This window comes from Oratosquilla oratoria, chromosome 16, assembly GCF_046742065.1.
Source record: "Oratosquilla oratoria isolate Oo_2021 chromosome 16, ASM4674206v1, whole genome shotgun sequence".
NCBI classification, from domain to species: domain Eukaryota; kingdom Metazoa; phylum Arthropoda; class Malacostraca; order Stomatopoda; family Squillidae; genus Oratosquilla; species Oratosquilla oratoria.
The window spans coordinates 63,875,362-63,895,744 of NC_134792.1; the positions used below are offsets into that span (position 1 = coordinate 63,875,362).

At 44.5% G+C, this 20,383-nt stretch overlaps 1 protein-coding gene across 6 annotated transcripts in view; it reads left to right on the plus strand.

The window, feature by feature from the left end:
- The window catches only part of kug (FAT atypical cadherin kugelei), a 406,977-nt gene that overhangs the window by 298,950 nt on the left and 87,644 nt on the right, over positions 1-20,383 (plus strand). For all 6 annotated transcript variants that reach the window (XM_076200002.1, XM_076200001.1, XM_076199999.1 and 3 more), the window contains one exon: positions 8,590-8,849. In XM_076200002.1, coding sequence (XP_076056117.1) covers positions 8,590-8,849 — 260 coding nt within the window. The remainder of the gene's footprint in view (positions 1-8,589; positions 8,850-20,383) is intronic.

The window sequence follows — 20,383 nt, forward strand, 5'->3', positions numbered from 1 at the left end:
GGTGGTGATGGGTGGTGGCAGTGATGGTGAAAGTAGCGGTATCAACACAGTAAATCTGGGTTTCATTCTTTATCCCCTCAGGTGCATAAATTGTCATCAACCAGAACAACATATAAATTAGGTCGCCGTGGTGCCTTGTGTATTCAGTAGTGTTTCTAATAATATTCTAGAATGTTCTTACAGTACTCTAAAGTCGCCTATTGCTTTGGGGAGGGTCGGGGGGAGGGGTCCGTTTTTGGCAAGTGCGGCTAACCGACATACCATCTGGCGGTAGTTTGTGAACATTTCCCAAACATGTTTTCCGGGTCAAAGACTTTTCACGTTTCCTCCTATTTTCTCAAAAACGAAATTTCACAAATGTCTTCTTAAATTCAATACATCCGTTAATGGTAGTAGAAAAGTTTAGCTTTGAATTCTAGCGCAGTTTTGTAATCGGTAACTCTCGGTCTTCAATTGTAACATGGTAAGTTTTTCGAGCAGAACTTTCAGCATATTTCTCGTCTCGCTGTCAAGGCAATGTAGTACAGCAAGTTTCCCTGGGATGTTGTAAACAAGACGACATTTTGGGGCACCATCGCTTTACTTGCCTCATAAATTAATGTGTGTTGAATTTGACTTGATGTCAGATACAACGCAAACTTTGTTGTTTTGTTGTCGTCAAGCCTTTCGCCGGTATCATGTTTGTCTACGTCGACAGTCGACCGATTCGGGTTGAGCATAGCAAGGTCACCCCGTTATTACGTGCTTCTTAGTGACGTCATGTCGTTTGTCTTTCTTCATAATGATATCATGTCATTTGTTCTCCTTCTTAGTGACATCATATCATCATTCTTCTTAATGATGTTGTTTTCTTTCTTCCTATTGATGTCCAAGAATTGGCTTTCTTCACAGTGACGTCATGTCGTTGGTGTCTTTCTTCTTGGTGACGTCATATCGTTTAATTTCTTTCCGAAGTATTCAGCAGCTTTTCTGATTTCTATTTTCCAACGAAAATGTCAACAAGGCACTAATGTCCTCAGGGGCAGGCGCAAGAGGTATTTTTGTCCAGTTAATGTTTTATTTTTTCTTGTCATTTCATCGTCCCGAGGATAAACGTGTTTTGTATAAAAGCGAGCTTTCTAACACGGATCTAATGTTTGAATAAAACTAAAAGTATCCTTTTTAATCCTAATTCTTAAACTGGCTCAGTAGATTTACAGATGCTCATAATTAACATTATTATAGTTATTATTATTATCATCATTATTAATGATGCTGTTATAATTTTTATCATAATCATTATCAGCTTTGTACTATGAACGAGGACAAGGAGAATCTGCGTCAGATAAACCGTCATCTGCATGGAGACTGCAGATGGATTGGGCGTCCGGTTGGGAGCTTGCCAGGGACGATAGACAGGACTTATGGGAGAAGGTCGCGTGTAGCTATGCGCTATCTCTTGGCGTTTGCCTCCATCGCTGCCTCTTTGACAAAGTCAACGAAACTCTTTTGTATGGCAACAGTCCCATCCATGGAAGTGTTGCCATTGAGCGAGTCTCGTTTTTTCGATAGACCCGCTGAAACGATGTTTACAATACCAACCGATTTTGATTCTTATGAGAGACAAACTTGCAGGCGGAAGGGGAAATCGATCGACGTTTCATATGGGAGTTATTGTTATTATAATTATTATTGTTATTATTATTATTATGATATTATTATTATTAGTAGTAGTGGTAGTGTTGACATTTGGGAATGGATGCTAAGAGGAGATTGTATGAAGTAGTGATTGTGCCGACAGCATTACACGGGGCAGAAACATGGAACATAAGAGAGGAGTTTGCATGTGTTTGAGATGAGGTGCCCGAGAAGTATGATAGGGGTTACTAGACTGGATAGAGTGAAAAATGAGAAGGTGAGGAGGAGAACTGGGGTGGAAAGGGAGTTGGGAGATAGGGTGGATGAAAGAGTATTGGGATGGTTTGGACACATGGAAAGAATGAGCGAAGAAAGGTTAGTAAAAGTGGTGTGGAAGGCAGAGGTGGAAGGAGTGAACGTAAGGGGGCGACCTAGGATGAAATGGATGGAGTAAAAGGAGCATTGGGAAAGAGGGGAATGTCTGTTGAGGAAGGATGGGAGAGGACAGAAGATGGGGTGAATGGTGAAGGGTTGTGTATGGATGATACTGTGATGCATGAGGGGGAGTGGGGGGATGGGGGCGAGGGAGTGAGTGTGAGAAAGTAACGCAGCCCGAAGGGGTTTTCCCCCGTCTTCTCCTTTTCTGCATGAGGGGACGGAGAGGGGGGTCGCCGATTTAATGAAGCGGCCTTGCTGTGGATGTGCTGTGTCTTGCGGTCTTGCTTCTGACCCATGGCGGTGGGCAGGGATGACCCGTCATCCAGGAGGTGCCAATATAAGAGGAAGGGAAGAGGGTAGAGGGGAATGGAGTATGTTCGGGGTGGAATGGGTGGGAGTGGTTTTTATGCCTTTGTTTTTTAGCTGCCTCCCTTGTAAGGGGGGAAAAGCCTTTGGTATATGCATTATTATTATTATTATTATCATTATCATTATTTTTTGGGTAGTCCAGTCTCCTGTCCAACGTATTATTGGCAAAACGATTTGTTGAAATGGATAGGCAGTGGGATCGAGGTGCCCCCTCCCCCTCCCCTCCCTACCCTTCCCTCCCGTCCGTAAATCTTGCCGTAAGCTTTAATGAAAAACCGAGTTTTACCCCTGTATTAGTTTTTTTTTTAAGTTTATCCTTGTAATTATATATATATACAGTATATATAAGTACATAGTTGTCTTTTATTTATGTTTCTGCATCACGAATCCAGTTGTAACATAACAACAACAACGATAACGACGATCACAGAGCACTGAGAGGAGGCCTGTTGATCGGCGATTCTTTTCATGCGTTGTGATGCAAAATAAAAAGACAATTGGCTGTGCAAATTGGCGTAAAATTTGCAAGCGCTACTTATACAAGGGGATCCACGAAGCTTTGTGTGGGGCGCTTAATTATGGGTCGACTATGTATGTATTTATTTGTGTGTGTGTGTGTGTGTGTGTGTGTGTGTGAGAAAGAGAGTTCTATGTCTACACTTATGTGTCGGGTATGCATGTGCAGTATATGTATACTCCTGAGGTCGTGACGATAGTTCGAAACCTGCCACTTGCGAGTTGAACCAAGGTCATGGTTCATTACATTCCACGGTACAAAGTCCTCTGTTAGGGGCACAGTCCTAGCTTCCTGATAAGCGGGACTTCGCGACGTTAAACCAAATCATCACATATGGATGCACAGGGTTATTATCTTTATTCGTCAAATAGGGAAAAACAAGTACAAGGTGGTCCGAATATCTTGTTACTCCTACCAATAGAGGTATAAGTATTACAGTAATACAAAATACATGCCCTGGATTCAGGCTGCTTGTAAATGTATGGGCACATAATCGTGTGCATTCAGGCGACATGACGTCACCGAAAGATTCGGCAAGCCAGCTCCTCCGAAGATGACAATACTACGATGGGAACATTTTGTTCTAGTGTTCTTATTTCGTTCTATTGTTCTCACAGTAAATAAACTGAATCCAGGACATATATTTTGTATTACTGTAATATTTGTACCTCAATCGGTAGGGGTAACAAGAAATTCGGACCACCCTGTACAATAAGTACATACATGTACCAAAGGTCCTTTCCTCTTTATTAAGGGGGAACATAATTAGATAAATTAAAGTAGATAAACAAACAAGAAAGGTTACCTGTAGAAGGATCATCATTAAAGAAAAAATCAGACCAATTTAAAGTCGTTTTTAAGATGTCTATCAAACTGGCCCCGCCCACCAGCCTGACGTGTCATTTTGTGATTGGATAACGTGTAGCATACGAAATTAAAAATTCTGCAATAGGAAGACGCACGGGGCAATCACAAGCCAGGACCAGGGAAGTGGGAGGGGCCTATTTGATATTACCAGAATGAAAAGTGCACATCCCTTCTCCGTTTATCTCAACTTGGCGGGAACGTTCTTCACTGATGTTGCCAGATGGCTGGTTCGTAATTCTCAGACTTCGGGCGCTAGGTTTCCATTATTCATTTCAATTATCATAGTTCGGTGAGTAATGGTTCATCATTTCCCCGTTCATTCATTCATTCATGTTAATGTGTCCGCTTGCAGCGAATATTACTCAAAGGGAATTTCATGCGATTTTCTTCCTCCCCCCAACAAATCACCGCCAACCAAATGCGAAACGACTCAATGCAGGTGTTTTCCGTCCTTGCTTCCCAGTCCGGGCGAAGATTTCCTTTCCTCATCCCGAAGAAATGAGAGCCACAAACCCAAGCTATGACTCCCGTTATCAACCGCAATTAACAATAATCTTCAGGGGGGGGGGGGCAGAATGTGAAAAAGCAAAACTGAAGCATAATGATAAAACATACCTCTCTCTCTCTCTCTCTCACACACACACACACACACACACACACACACACACACACACACACACACACACACACACATATACAAACACGGACACACACAAACCCACACACATAAGCACAAGCACATTCATCAGTGCGGAATTAAGACGCACATCCCCAGCCTCAGTTACAGTGAGTAACAATGATAAAGTAGGCCCATAAAAAAAAATTGGCCCATAACGAGGCTATATATATATATATATATTTTTTTTTTCTGAAATCTAATGGGGAAAAAGAACCATTATCCAAACGTTTTCGTCTATTAAGACATCTTCAGGGAATACAGATTTTTTTCTTTACAAAAGGTAACCAATAAAAAGAACCAGAAAAGAGGGGAGAAAAAAGGGAATAGGGTGTAGGCGCAATTTACTATTCTGAAGATGTCTCCCTGTAGTTGAAACGCCAAATAAAATGGAAGATATTGGAAAACTTCTCTTTGTTCATCCTCCGGAAGTAAGGACTGTAGTCAATAAAATTGAAAATATCTGGAAGAGTATTAGTAACTGAACATACTGTCGTGTTCAACTCAGTGTGCATATTGTACATTTCATACACACACAGACACACACACACACACATATATATATATATATATATATATATATATATATATATATATATATATATATATATATATATATATATATATATATATATCAATGGGTATCATTTGAGTATTGATGCATAACCAAAAAATTCGACCCTGAAGATGACTCGAAAGCCCTCTTCCGAGAAGGCGGGTGGCAACCGGGTTTAAATCGTCTCAATCCCAACAGAGACGCATTTTACTGATTTTGTTCAGCTGACGCCAAGCGATTTTATTCAGTTTTGGAAAAAGACCATCTTTTGGAGAGGGTGCTCACTGCCCACCAAACTTGATAATCTTAGGGATAAATATATCTTCACAATAACCCCTTAGAAGGCAACTACAACATACTAGCCCCTTTTTCTATCTTAGTAGAAACTTTTTTCTCTTTTTTTATAGGCTATATATGATTCCATTCAGATTTACGAGGACCCTCTAGGACCTCAAAGAGGTTCAACCCTGTCGCTATATTGGCACTCCTTTATGCAACCGATCCACCGTATTTATGATACGCTGTCTTCTCCCCACCTCCGAACCCCCCCCCCCCCCCGTCGCAATTCGTCACTCGTTAATTGCCCTGCCGCCATTGAGGCAGCGGACAATGGCACCAGACCACACAAGTGCCAAGATTGGCTCTTAACCCCTTCTCCGCCGGGTGGCACTCTTCCTTGCACCGTGGCTGTCGTCAAGAGTATTTCATTAATTTCCGTGGCACCCCCCCCCCCATTGATAGAGGAAGCATTAGTCCAATGCAGTGCTTCATAAGAGGGGGTTCAGACGGTCTAACGGTTCGTCGAACGCGGTTCGACAGACACGTGTTTAAAGTGATGTGTGAACGTGTGAACGGGGTATTTGGTTGTCGAACACGTTGGTTAAACCCCAAATACCCCGTTCACACGTTCACACATCACTTTAAACACGTGTCTGTCGAACCGTTAGATCGTCTAAACCCCCTCTAACCTTTCAACACAGACACCCAAAAATCCTGTCCAGATCGACCATGGCGACCCATACCTTCGTAAACATTTTGTTTTATCTAAATTTCAAAGTAATTGTAGATGTTGAGAAGATTTCTCACATTAATTAATTCGTCTGTGGCTCTATAATGTTGTCTTTGGACGTTAACGATTTAAGTTTTCTAATACAATATTATCACTCATAAAAGTATTTTCAATAGGTGCATTTAATCCTTGGCGACTCGTTCAAATGTACCTTCATTTTTTCTCCCAAATCCTACCCCACCCAAAAAGGTAAAAGTAATAATAATAATAACAATGGAATGTCTATGTGGAGAAACCCTTTGTTTTGTTACAAAGTTGACAATCATAATTATGTGGATAGGAGGTAAGGGAACACGGGCTGAGGGAAATACTTTTATTCCTGACTAGTTTCACCTGAGTGGCTTCTTCAGAAGAAGCCACTCAGGCGAAACTAGTCAGGAATAAAAGTATTTCCCTCAGCCCGTGTTCCCTTACCTCCTATCCACATTCGTCACAATGTATACACAATCATAATTATCTTATATTTCTTCTGCCAGGACAGAGTGATCATTTTTTTTTCCAGATTCCTCACATTATATAAATATATATGATTTATTTATGTATTTTATTTGTCCATCACCCTAAATTATTATGATGGCTCCTTTGAAGATTGAAAATCACTGGGTTAGTCGATCTATGTATAACCTCTTGCATTAATTTTTCATTTTGTTTCGCTTAATGTCAGTCTCTTTCATCTAGGCGACATCCCCGTGGAGGATGTCAGAACTTAGGGAACCCTTTTCTCTAAAGAAGTCGCTAGACTCGAAAGCGATGTATTTACGTTCCCTTATTACATAATTATTTTCATCGGTTTACCTGTTATATTTACAACCTATTTGTTTTCTTTATTTAATGTAACACTTGGGTGAAGTTTGGTAGAGAAGTCTGATAAGACTCACGTTTTAACACTACTAATCTTACAAAGGATTACAAAGGCGGAGCATGCCGACAGGAGACCTTTTAGTCCATATCTAAGCCGGATGCGAAAAAAATCATAATAATAAATGAATAAATAAAAACTATAATAATGTAAATAACAAATAAAATACATGAATAAATGCATAGGTATAGTTAAATAATAAACAAGCAGATAAATAGTAAATAATAATAAATTGACATATAACTAATAATAAATGAGAATCAAATACACAAATGATAACAAAACAAAAACAAATAATATAAGATAAATGATAATCATTACAGCATCTTGCTTAGGTGTTTATCTAAATGGGTGAATCAAGTTATAAAGTGAAGTATTCCAACATTTGGCTATAAATTCATCTTTGTGGATGATAAGAATTATAATAATAATAATAGTAATTATAATAATAATGATAAAATAAATGAATTATTTTTATCATCTTCAACGCAACACCGACTAAATTTTTATTTAAGTAATTCATGTATTATTCACTTATTGCCTCTCGGCTTTCAGGCGATGTTGCTCACCTGAGGTCAAGCTATTCCAGCAATTACATTCATAGCAGCCATTGTTCAACATTAATTAATATAAACCAGACTATCCCACAAGCGTAGCTCCAATCTTTTATATTACAGTTATATAGATAATGGTTATACACTACAGGTATTATATTACATACACACACACACACACACTCATATATATATATATATATATATGTGTACAGTATTTGTGCGTGTGTGTGTGTGTGTGTGTGTGTGTGTGTGTGTGTGTGTGTGTGTGTGTGTGTGTGTTGAGCCATCCTTACAGGTTGACATGTGTGAGAAGAGGAAACACATTACTTTGAGAAATCTCATCTACGAAACTATTCTGGAATAAACTCAGACTAAGGCTCCTGCGCTTCGTCTTTCCACCCGCGCCATACACATCGTAAATTGTGTCACAAATTAATAAAATCGCTTGGCGGCAGTCAAGAATGTAATTGCTATTTCCTTAACGCACTTTGAGTAGTGCATAAGATTATTGGCGCACTTCGAGTTCCCTAACAAGTTCCTAACGCTCTTCATGTGTTCCAATATTCCAGCAGGTTCCTTGACGCATTTCGAATATTCCTGCAGGTCTCGGGCGCTCTTCGAGTATTCCTGTATTCCAACAGGTTCCTGGACGCACCTCGAGCATTCCAACAGGTTCTTTGACGCACTTCTAGATTTCCAGCAGGTTCCTGGCGCTCTTAAACTATTCCAGTATTCCAGCAGGTTCCTTGACGTACTTCGAGTAACCCAACAGGTTCTTTGATGCACTTCGAGATTTCCAGCAGGTTCTTTGACGCACTTCGAGACTTCCAGCAGGTTCCCTCTTCAAGTATTCCAGTATTCCAGCAGGCTCCTTGCCGCACTTATAGCATTCCAACAGGTTTCTTGACGCACTTCGAGTATTCCAACAGGTTCCGTGACGTACTTCGAGATTTCCAGCAGGTTCCCTACGCTCTTCAAGTATTCCAATTTGATCCCAGTAGGCTCTTTGATGCACTTCGAATAGCCCAACAGTTTACTGACCCCTTCGTGTATTCCCCCTGCAGGAGAGATCCGGACGACAGTGAGGCGCCTGGACCGGGAACAGCAGGCCGAGCACGGCCTCGAAGTCACCGTCACCGACAACGGGAACCCGCCGTTGTCCTCGACGACCATCGTCATCGTCAATGTCCTCGACGAGAACGACCACGACCCCGAGTTCCTCGAGAGGCCCTACAAGTTCTCGGTGCCTCTCATGGGCAGGACGGTTCCTGTCAAGGGCGTCGAAGGGGCCCTGGACGATCAGGAAGGCCTTCTCGTGGGTCAGGTAAGGACCGGCCTTCGCGTCGTTGCTAAAACTTTTAATGTTTGCCACGTAAGATTTCTTTCATAAGTGCGAAACGCCAAGAATATAAGTTGACCGAATTCTTCACTTGGTTGTGCTTGCCGTTTGAGTTGCTGTGATTGAAATTCCAGAAAAGAATTAAAACTGTTTGAATTTTTGAATGCTTGAAAATTTGAACAGGTCAAGAGTTCAAAGGTCATTAACCTTTTCCCATAATATTTTAGAGAAAAAAAATTGTGGCCAGTTTGAATTATTCATATATAAGTGGATGTTTATTTCATACATAACACACGCACACACACACCCAGATTGCGCGTGTGTGCGTGTATTATTTTTTTCTTAATGTCACTTTTCACGTCACTCCCAAAACCAAAGTGAGAGCGAGGACAATGTTCTCGATCTCCACACACAGCTGCGTACGTACAAGTCTTTAAATACACACATTCTTTCCCAGTTACTCCACTTTTATCCACCTTGATTCCTCCCCTCTTCACACACCATCCAACCCACTTTTATCACCTTATTTAATTCATAGATCACATATCCGCTTCTATTTCGTCGTTATCCAGTGACCTACTCCCCAAAGCGTGTTCATATCCAGCGGTCTATTTTTCTGGTCCCTCAAAGTATAATGCATTGATGACTTCTTCGTTGCTTTTTACTTGTCCATCACCTCATGGGAAATATTAGCCTAAGCATATAGATGCTAGTAAGCAATGTTCCCTCGTGTGTGTGTGTTTTTTTGCTGTGGGAGTGAGCAGAAATTTGCCTGTGCGCAAACTTTGCCTACTCCGAAAAGTATGTGCACATCCATGCGAATCACCATCTAATCATTTAAGCAAATACGCACTATTTGTAAGTTTGTATTACATATAACCTCCCATTATTGGTTTGACGGTTGGCAAGTTACCATATTTTTAGAGAATTTTATAAGTTGATGTTTGGGTGGAACTTCTTTATTGAATGGATTTTAATATCATTTAAAAACCTAGTGTGTGCACATCTTAGAGGGAACGTTGCTAGTAAGCCATCAACTATAGCTAACATACCTCTCTCTCTCTCAGCACACAGTCGAAGTATCCTGTCTAGTTTTACTTGTCAAGTCATGCAATCAGGATCTCCTTATCCTTCCCCCCAATCCGCCCACCAAATAGGCAAGAATTGGTTTACTAATAGGGTGGTCGACGAATGGAATAGACTTAGTAACCAACTAGTAAGCGCTGAAACTATCAATTGTTTTAAGAAACGATTAGACAACTTTACGGATGGGGATGACAGGTGGTGATGGATACAGAGCTGCCTAGTGTAGGCCGTATGGTCTCTTGCAGTCTCCTTCATTCCTATGTTCTTATGTACATTGGCATTCATGTCACCGGATACCATCCCTTTCTTTGATTCCCAACCTCCCCGCCTCTTCAGTGATTTCGGTCCATTGCTCTTTGTCACGCCTCTGTATTTCTGTCCTTCGCCGGCCCACGAAGGCCTACTCGTACTTTATGTTTTGTGTTCGTTCCTCCTACACGTTTCTTGATTCCGTGCATCTCTTTCATCGCGACTGCAGCTACTCGCCTCATTTCTGCGTCCCCTCCCGGCTTTAACCCAGCCGCTACGGGGATGTTCCTTACAGATTTTGTTTTGGCTAACGTCAGATGATTTTATTGTCTAGATCAGTGTTTCTCAGCCAGGGGGTCTCAGAAACAGACCAAGGGGTCCGCAGTGTAGGGAATTCAACATATTACATTTAACCCCGTCATAGTTAAGTTTTATTTTTATGATTCATGATTACATGTGTATATCGGGATGTCCTTTCTCTCTCTCTCTCTCTCCCGGCTAGTTCCGTCTCTCATAACAATTCTTACATAGAAATCCAAAACGACTATATCCTCTCTAATCCCATATCAAGGGGTTCCCTGTACATATAAGTCGACGTAAGGGGGATCAACAAAGCTAGAAAGTTTGAGAAACACTTGTCCAGGTGATGTCAAGGTAGCGAAGGGAGTTTATCTTTGGGAGTTATCTCTATTAGGTTTTAGGTTTCCCCGTTTACGTCTTGTCCCTCCCATGACACGCTCCTTTCTACCCACAAACCTCTTCCCTCACTGAAGATAAGTGTATCTCCTCTACCCAATGTCTGAAAACCCTTTCCATCGCTACATCCTCAAAGTTCAGTCATGAATTTATTGACTTTCTCCCTCTTTATTGTTCATACTTTCCATTGTCTTCCCTTGACCCAAGCCAGTCCTTTGCATTCGCCCTCTCTCATCCTCATGTATATACAGTATATATTTATGTACATATATGTATATATTTAATATTGTGTGCGTATATAAAGGTGTGTTTTGTGCGCGTGTGTGTGTGTGTTTGTGTGCGTGTGATATTGTTTTCATGTGTGCGCGTTTATGTACATATGTTATTCTCCCATGTGCAAATTTTGTTGTGTGTGTATGCATTTGCGAGTGCCTGCTTGCTTGCGAACCAGCGTGTTTTTATTATAAACTATACTAACACCAATGCCCTCTCGTATGCATCCTTTCCCCCAAGACAAATGCCCCTTAACCTAAAAAATGCTACATCCTAGCATACCATTCTATTTTTAAAAATGATTAATAATTTTATTTTGTTTCACTTCTTAGAATAATAATTAAACAATGTTAAATCTCTCTCTGTCTCTTCTTGCGCACTTCCAGTTACAAACTGAACTAAGGAATGCTCGCCTTGCTCTCAGCATCTTATGTAAATATTTTGTGATTATATAAACAAAGAAGAACTTTCACCGTTCGACTATTTCCACCGTAACGGTACTGAAGAGTGTCAAAAAGGAATGACCATCTCTCAATTTACTTCGGTATATTGTATCATATCTAAACGTTCGGTTGGATTAGTTATATGCACTGTAAACCAAGAGGAACCTTCAGAAGCGACGGGGGGAGAATGATCATTATTTCCACCATGACGGTACTCCGGGAAGTCGTGTTAGATAGATCAGCGTGCAGTGACCGCGAAGCCGGGCGGTTGTCTCGTTTTACGAGATTTTTAACCGAGGCGTCCTAACCCTGTGAAGATTTCTCTAAATACACCCCAGCTACAGGAACTACCGCTGTTTCCATCTGTGAAATGGTATACGATGCACCAGCTTATTGTAGTGGGGGCCACGCGTTGTTTAAAGGATGTTGTGGTGTCTTGAATTTGATACAGAAAGACGTCTTTATCGATATGGTGACGGTGAATTCGTTGTAGTCACAGTCTTCTGGTTGGGGCTAACGTGATGTTCGCGGTCACAATTAAGTGCCTCCTGGCGTGGAACCAAAGCACTCGAAAACTTTGTCGCAGTTACTAAATGTAGTTAGATATGACATTGATAACGAGTTTAGGACCTGTTTCATGAAACTGAATGGGATTTAATTCGTAAAAGAAGAAATTCCAATAGAAAATATATTTATAAAGAATGCACAGCTAGATTTGTTTTTTGGGGGGAACAAAAAACCCAGAATCTTAAAAATCGTAGATACTAGAAGCTCTTTCTAATTTAGTAGTGTATTTTCAATTTTTTTCCTCGGGATATTGGAAGTGTCTGAATTTGAAAAATTTCCTGTAGAGGTTACCATTGTTACTGCCTGAGTAAAAGAAGTTACTTGTACATATTTAAGTTCAGCCACAGGACCTCTGGAGCTAACTTAGCGAGTTATAACGATAAAACTTCTCGACCGGAGACCTGCCTGTCTATAACAACGGCGTTGAATGAAATAATAAAAACAACAACAACAATAGTAAAAAACTAATAATAACAAAATAATAATAGTAATAAAAACAAAATAAAATAAGATAAAAAAAAAAATCGCCGTGGAATTGGAGGCAACTGTACACGGACGGGATGGACGGGAAAGTCGACTTGGCTCTTACAAAGGTCTTCATCGGGTTATCGTCCCCCTCGCGCGCGGACGGGTGCCCATCTCTCACCGCCGTCCCTTATCACACAGCGCCAGTTAAGCCATCTGATACCCCCGTGTTGACATTTAAGATAAGTCCGATAAGCTTTTATTAGTGGTCAACCCGTAACAGGGACACGTGACCCAGCAATAGCGTAGCGTGTCGTAGAGTACACGTTTATTCAAACTGGCAGTTTATTTAATAAGAAATTGTGTACACACACACACATACACACACACACAGACACACATACACACGCACACATACACACGCAAACATGTATTATATACATATATATATATATATATATATATATATATATATATATATATATATACAGAGCTGGGCGCATTCCTCGGTGCGTTCCTATATGCGTTCTTTGGTGCCCTAAGCAAAGTCATGCCAGTCAGGACACCTAGGAACGCACCGAGGAACGCACCCAGCTCTGTATATACATGTATATATATGTACTCATATAAACAGTGGAGTTTGGGTCAGTTTCTTCCACCACATCCGTAACGTGGTTCACCACTGGTGCCTGGCGACAAAAACCGCAAATTTAAATGTGTGGGTGGAGGAGAGGGTGGTGGGGGGGCAGCGCACGCCTTCCACTTTTTGGTGGGAACCGCCAGCCACAAAAAAGTGGAGGAGACTTCCGGGTCTTGAGCGTGGCGCCGAAATTCGCACGGCGGATAATAGGCACAACGAACCACAACGTTTTCCCTGAACACCAAAAGCTCCAGAACATGACAGTGTACCATACTGTGCCAGTTTCATATGTCCCCGAGAGTTTGCCCGCCTCTTGAAGACCCTGATAAGATCATCTTAGTCCCGTTTCGGACCACGTTTGGTCAAGAAGAAGACTTGAGGTTGTAAGCAACCTCATCAGCAGACGTGAGAAGAAAAAGAAGAAAAAGAGGAAGAAAGAAATTGACACGAGACCGAGATGGAGAACTTGCGTAGAGGTGTTAGATAGTTAGATAGTTATGGTGCCCCTAAGTAGAAGTAAGGGACTGGGTTAGGGAAGAGAAGAAGGGGAGAGAGGAGGAGAAGGATGGAAAAGGAGAAGGAGATTCAATAGTTTCGCCTTCAACGCAAACTTCCCTCCAAAACAAACTTGGGCTCTGAAACTCTCTTCTCCTTCCCCGCCCCCCACCCCGCCTCATCGCTCTCTTCTTCTTCCTCCTCTCCCCTCACCGTCCCTCTCATCCCTTCATCTCCCCTCCCTTTTCCCTCCCCTCCCCTTCCCCTCCCTTTCCCCTCCCCTCCTCTCCCCTCCCCTTCATTTCCCTTCCCCTCCCCTCCCCTCCCCTTCTCTCCCATTCTCCTACCTCCCCTCCCTTTCGCCACCTCTCCCTTTCGCTACCTCTCCCTTTCCCCTCCCCTCCCGACCAAACTTAACTCCAGTTGATCATTTCATTTCTCGCAGTGTCTCCTCGTCGGTTGTCGATTCTCTTCCTCTTATCCTCACGCTCTGGTGTTACACCTCTTGTTTTGTCCCCGCCCGCCTCGTTCCTCCACACCATTCTCCCCCCTTCCCCCCTCCCTCCCTCCCCCTCTCCATCCATCTCCTTCCGTCTCTCTTGTCCGCTTTCGTTCCCTACTTCTCTCCCAATTCGTCTTCCTCCTCCTTCCTCCTCCTCTTCCTCCTTCCTCAGCCTCCTCTTGTCCTTCCTCGCCCTTCCTCCTCCTTACCCTCGCCCTCCTCCCATTCCTCCTCCTCCTCCTTCCTCTTCCTCCCCTTCCTCCTCCTTATCCGCGGCCTCCTCCCCTTCTCCTCCCCCTTGTTCCCCTTCCTCCCCATCCTCCTCCTTCTTCCCCTTCCTCCTCCTCCCTGATCATCCTCCCCTTCCTCCTCCTCCTCAACTTTCTCCTCCTCCCTTCCTTCTCCTCATCTCCTTCCTCTTTCCCTTTGTCCTCCTCTCATTCCTCTTCCCCTTCCTCCTCCTCCTCCCCCCTCCTCCTCCCCCCTCTTCCTCCTCCTCCCCCTTCCTCTTCCTCATATTGCTTCCATTTTCTCTTGCCCCTTTTTCCCTCCCTTCGCGGCGCCCGCCCGCCCTCCATTTCCTTGTCTCATTTGCGCTCCTCTTATCCTTCCTCGTCCTTCTTGGCTGGGCCCACCAAATCATCCTCCCTCCCTCCCCCTCCCCCTTTCCTCCCATTCCTGTCGTCAGACTTTCCTTACGCCCACCTCCCTCCCCCCTCTCACCACCTCCTTTTCCTCCTCTTCTTCCTCCTCCTCGTTTTCCCTTTAAGGGTATCGATGGCGTCATCCTTCATTAACCTCTTCAACATGGCAACCAAATTTATGACGTCTGTTCTGGCTAAGGACAACAGACATGGGAAGGGGGGCCGTAGGGGGAATGTCTGGACCGAAAGGGGGATCGAGACCCCCCCCCAAGCCTACCCCCCCACCACTCCCAACTTAAGGGGGCCGTCGCGATTAATACAGTTGTCTTGTTTTTGGTCAGGAAAAGGATATTTGAGGCGCGTCATCGTATTGGATGTAGACACGTTGATCGGTCCTCGACGGAATTTCAACACAAGTTCGCTATGTCGAGGGATGTTGGGACACAGATCGTCTCGAGTAGTTTTTGTTTTCCGTTATATCGAGGTTGATAGAGGAGTCCGCTTTATCGAGGATGATTCAGCGGTTCGTTATATGGAGGAGGATACAGGACAGGTCGCTGTAGCGAGGTGTCCCTTAAACACGGGGGGAAGGGGTGGGGTGAGGTACCCGTCTTAGCGAGGCATGAACAGGAATGTGCTCCCGAGTGACGGCACGGATTGGGAGGAACATGAAGACAGGAGGTCCCCCCCCCGTCCCCCCGTCCTCATTAGGCTAAGCCTGGTTTGATCGAGTGCCAGCGATCGTGCCAGGTGCCCAGCGCGGGTGCAGTTATGGGTGTTGTGCAGGGGACGTCGGCGAAATGGAATGGCGAAGGGGGAGGTGATGGTGGGCAGGTGCGGAGGTCGCCCTTCAGTAGGGCGGAGGTCGCCCTTCAATAGGGCGGAGGTCACCCTTCAGTAGGGCGGAGGTCACCCTTCAGTAGGGCGGAGGTTGCCCTTCAGTAGGGCGGAGGTCACTCTTCAATAGGGCGGAGGTCACCCTTCAATAGGGCGGAGGTCACCCTTCAGTAGGGCGGAGGTCACCCTTCAGTAGGGCGGAGGTCACCCTTCAGTAGGGCGGAGGTCGCCCTTCAGTAGGGCGGAGGTCGCCCTTCAGTAGGGCGGAGGTCGCCCTTCAGTAGGGCGGAGGTTGCCCTTCAAGGTCGACCACCACCACCTTTCCCGTGTCTCGTTTTCGATCAGCACTAGGTGATTTTATTCAGAAAGGAGGACTCGAACCAGCTTTCGAGACACAAATGCTCCCTTCTGCTGAATAAAATTGGCAGCCCGGGGCCGAGACAAGAACCTCTGACGCACAGCACCGTGTTGAAGGGGGAGGGATGGGTGTGGGTGTGGGGCTGGGGGATGAACAGGAGCCCCCAGCTCCGCCTTTGACCCTAGACGCCCTGCGAGGAAGTTGTTCTTTACTCCGGGAGAGTAATGGCGCGGATGCTGTCAAGCGCCTGTACTACTTTTAATTGCAAATGGCAGCGGCGACGACCTCGATTAGTCCCGCAGAGTCCCTTCCCGTCTCGCCCCTCGTCGACGCGAACGACGAACAAACCTGAATAAACTCCCCCACGCTTAAACACCCACTCCCCCAGTGTCCCCCGGGGGTGTGGGTAACGTCCCACAGGGTACGACCGTGGCCGAGGATTTGGATATTTACCCGAAGAGTCACGTAGCAACGATATCGTGCCACGCGGCGGCGTCTGTCTCGAGTCCACTGCATCAGCCCGCAACTTCGACTACGGATCCTAGAAGGAGGTTGTAGCTTCTTGGGCCTTATGGGCTATTATCGGCGTTTTATGTGCACTACGAACACTCCTCTTCATCCAGCCCACAGCCCTTTCATCGCGGCGACGCGCATTTAGACGGGTTTCTTCGGCTGAAGGGCCAAGTCGGGTTGAGGTGGAGAAGTCTCGAAGGATGTGGATAGATCCCGTCCCCTCTCTCGTTTTGTCTCGATCCACCACCCCCCACCCCCGCCCCACCTTCCTGAGATGAAGAATATCGTCTGATCCGAGACCACGTCGCCGTGTTGAAAGGGTCAAGCGCATTGCTGAGGTCTGTCGATTGGTTCTTCACCCCTCTGCTCCGGGTGCCACTCATTCCGGTTGGCGCCACGCTATTTCATCCCCGGTTGGCGCCAGGCTATTTCATTCATCTCCGCGGCACCCGTATGGTCGTCAGTGTTGTTAAGCGCCATCTCAGCCATCCCCTTTCACACCGGGTGGCACAGTGCCAGACGATTTCAATCACCTGTGGCACTCGTTTGGTAGCGAAAGGATATCATCATATGCCAAACGGGGCCAACAAAGGAACAAACTACCTCCCTCTGACGTTCATCTTCGGGGAAGATGTTGACAAACCCTGAAGTCCTGAAAACTCCCTTACACTCTTGTGTAACTCCATTCTGGTAGACACACCCCGCCTAAATAAAATTGCCAGGCGTTAAGCAGAACCAAGACTGTATAGCTTGCCACCGAGTGGGGAGATTTGAAGCAAAGTAATACAACTCCCGCGAAATACATAATCTTTCCTATTTGGTGAAATACGTAATCTTACTTCCAATTCTGAGAAATGAGCAGATTTTTTAAGCTCGTTAGGCCGATGACTTTGGAAAGTTGAACTAAGAAAAATAGACAAATAAAAAATAAATAAATAAAATAAGAATAAAATAAGTAAAGAAAGAAGAGGCCTGAGTGGATGAAAGGAGAATGACAACCTTGCCACGATTGAAGTTAAATCGCGTGTGCCCAATGAAGGAGGAAGAAAAGATCACTGATCTGTCCAGCCAAATTAGGCGAGGCCTCTTCTGGTCTACTCACCCAGGCAGCTGATTGGCGAATGCTGACGTCTGGTGAGTAGGAGGTCAATGTGGTTACTATCCAATCACATTTTCTAGCAGAAGGTATTTCTCCACGTCAACCCGTTCGTTGATGACGTCAAGATCGTGAATAGAGTAAAGGGTTAAGGTTACAGATACTGGAAGATCCAGGCAAGATTCAAGATGAATCCAAGAATGGAAAATTGAAATGGAAATGGGTAGAAGTAAGAGGAGACAGACACGAAGTTATACAATGGAAAATTGAATAATTACAAGAGCAAAGAGGGTAAGAGACGTCTTGGTTACAGGATTATGTGTCTCCCGAAGAACGGATTGACGTGATCATACGAGAGATGCTCTCGATAAATACGAGAATAATATTTTACTACGTTGAGGATATTGTTTTGAGAAATTGTCGATTTATTTTTTCAGCCCCAAGTACGCAGAAGTTGTGTTATCTCTACACAAAAGGAAATGCGTCCGAAAAATGAAATAATACAAAGGGTGACGACCAAGGATCACCTCTTTTTCTTTAGGTCGTAAAAGGAAAATCTTAAGATTACTTACACTGAAAGAAAGAAAAGAAAGAAGAGACACGCTTGCCGTTTTCAGAAATGTGAAATGTATGGACAAAATTAAAATAGATAATAATCTTCTTAGTATACGACGACAGAATATCAAGAAGGCATAACAAGGAGCCTAAACATGATCGAAGGTCATTAAGGAAATACAGTTTCCCGGGCAGATGCTTTCGTTCGTGAAGTAAATTAGTACAGTCCAGAACACATGTTCGAATTGAAATCAAATTTGGTTATTGGAAGCAAATGGTACCTCGCGAACGCAACCCCTATCCAGTATATTACAATAAGATAGATACAGTTTCATGGAGTACTAAATCTCCAATTCCTTCCCCACTTTCCCCATTTCCACGAGAGCACTCCCCATCCCACTGTACCCGCCCGTGAACTGTAGCTCAGCACGGAGCACCACGCTCACAAAGAAATCCCCCATAACCACACAACCCCCCCCCCCCAAAGCAACCAATCACACACCCGTTGTTCTTGTCAATGTCGTTGTCAATACTGTTGTAATTGTTACTACTACTTCTGTCCCCGCCCTCGTTCACCATCACCACCATCGGTGCTTCTGGATAAATAAAAAACGACCCGCTGCTGCTGTTGATGGTGTTCCTGGTGGTACGCCCCCCTCCCCCCACCTCCCACGTATCTTCTGTTACCTCTTACCTCTTCCTGGCCTGGCAGGACCTCCAAGGGGACCTCTCAACCTTCCTCCACACAGAGGATCGAGATCTTTTCCTCCCCTTCGTCCCTTCGTCGAGGAGGAGGAGAAGGAGAGGCGGCAGTCGACGGAAGGGCCAAGTCGAGGACTTGGAAGAAGAGGGTTCGGGAGGAGGGGAAGGAGGAGGAGGAAGAGGAGGGGAAGGAGGAGGGAGAGGTGGAGTAGTAGGAGGCGGAATGGCTTTAACCGCGGTAGAGAGGACTCCCAAGCTAACTGAACTTGTTAGGGTAAGGTGTTGCATGATGCATGAGCGAATTCTGTTGCATGTTTGTTGGCTTTCCGCACTGTTAGTAGTTGGATGTAGCACAGCACCTAACAGCTAAACTCAGGATGTATCCCGTAGTGGCACGAGCTGCTGCCGCGTGGCTCGGGTACTTACTGTATTCTGGTTCGGATGTAGTGTAGTGTAGTACTCGTAAAGGTTTTGGTTCGGTTATTGTTGTTGTTGTTGTTGCACTACAGAAACGTAGTTTACTTGTTGCACTGTCATGGGGCGAGGCCTGTGCTCTTCTGTAACCGTTTCCTCCAGCGAAGATAGTCTCCACTCATATATTTTTCTCTTTAGTCGTAGCAACTTCACAACACATTCTTTTCAATTCCTGTGAAGTGCCCAAGTTCTCTATCAACGCATCGACGAACAAGCGACGTGTATGGGCCCTTCTTGTAGAGGGCCCAGCTTACACATTCCATTTGAACTGTACTCACTCAAAGACTGGATCAGAACATCATTGACTAAAAACCAGTCCATTACATCACGTGGCTAGTCCTTGCCACCCACTCCCGACAAGGACCAGGAGAGACAGGCTACCACAATAAACAAAGAAATGAACAAAATAAACAAATTAAAGGATAATACACTGACACTGCAAACGGGAAATACGGAAGCTGTGTCTAAGAATGAAACATATTATGTCTTTGTGTGTCCCAAACTTCGTCCATGACCTAGAGCACTGTGGCGATCCTCCACATGACCCCCATGATGCACAAGTCGACCTCGACCACTCTGCTTTCAAGGACCACCTCGGCACGTGAGAGGTCCTATCGACCACCCGGCCAGGCTCCTTCCCCACCCCCCATACTCGTTCCTCTTCCTCCCCACCAATCTATCTCTCTCTCTCTCTTTCCCTTCTCCCTTCGTACCTCTTTTCACGGCCTCTCTTCCCTTCCACAAGGATAGAAGCGCTGGTAAAATACAGTCCAGCAGCCTCTACTACTGCTCTCCCAGCACCTTTTTTAAGGAAGGAGCCCATTCCTCATCTACCGTTTCAGTACGGTGACTTTGTCCATATATTTCTTCCTCCCAAACCCAAATGCCCTTCTTCCCTCCTCTTCCCACTCTATCTGAATAGAA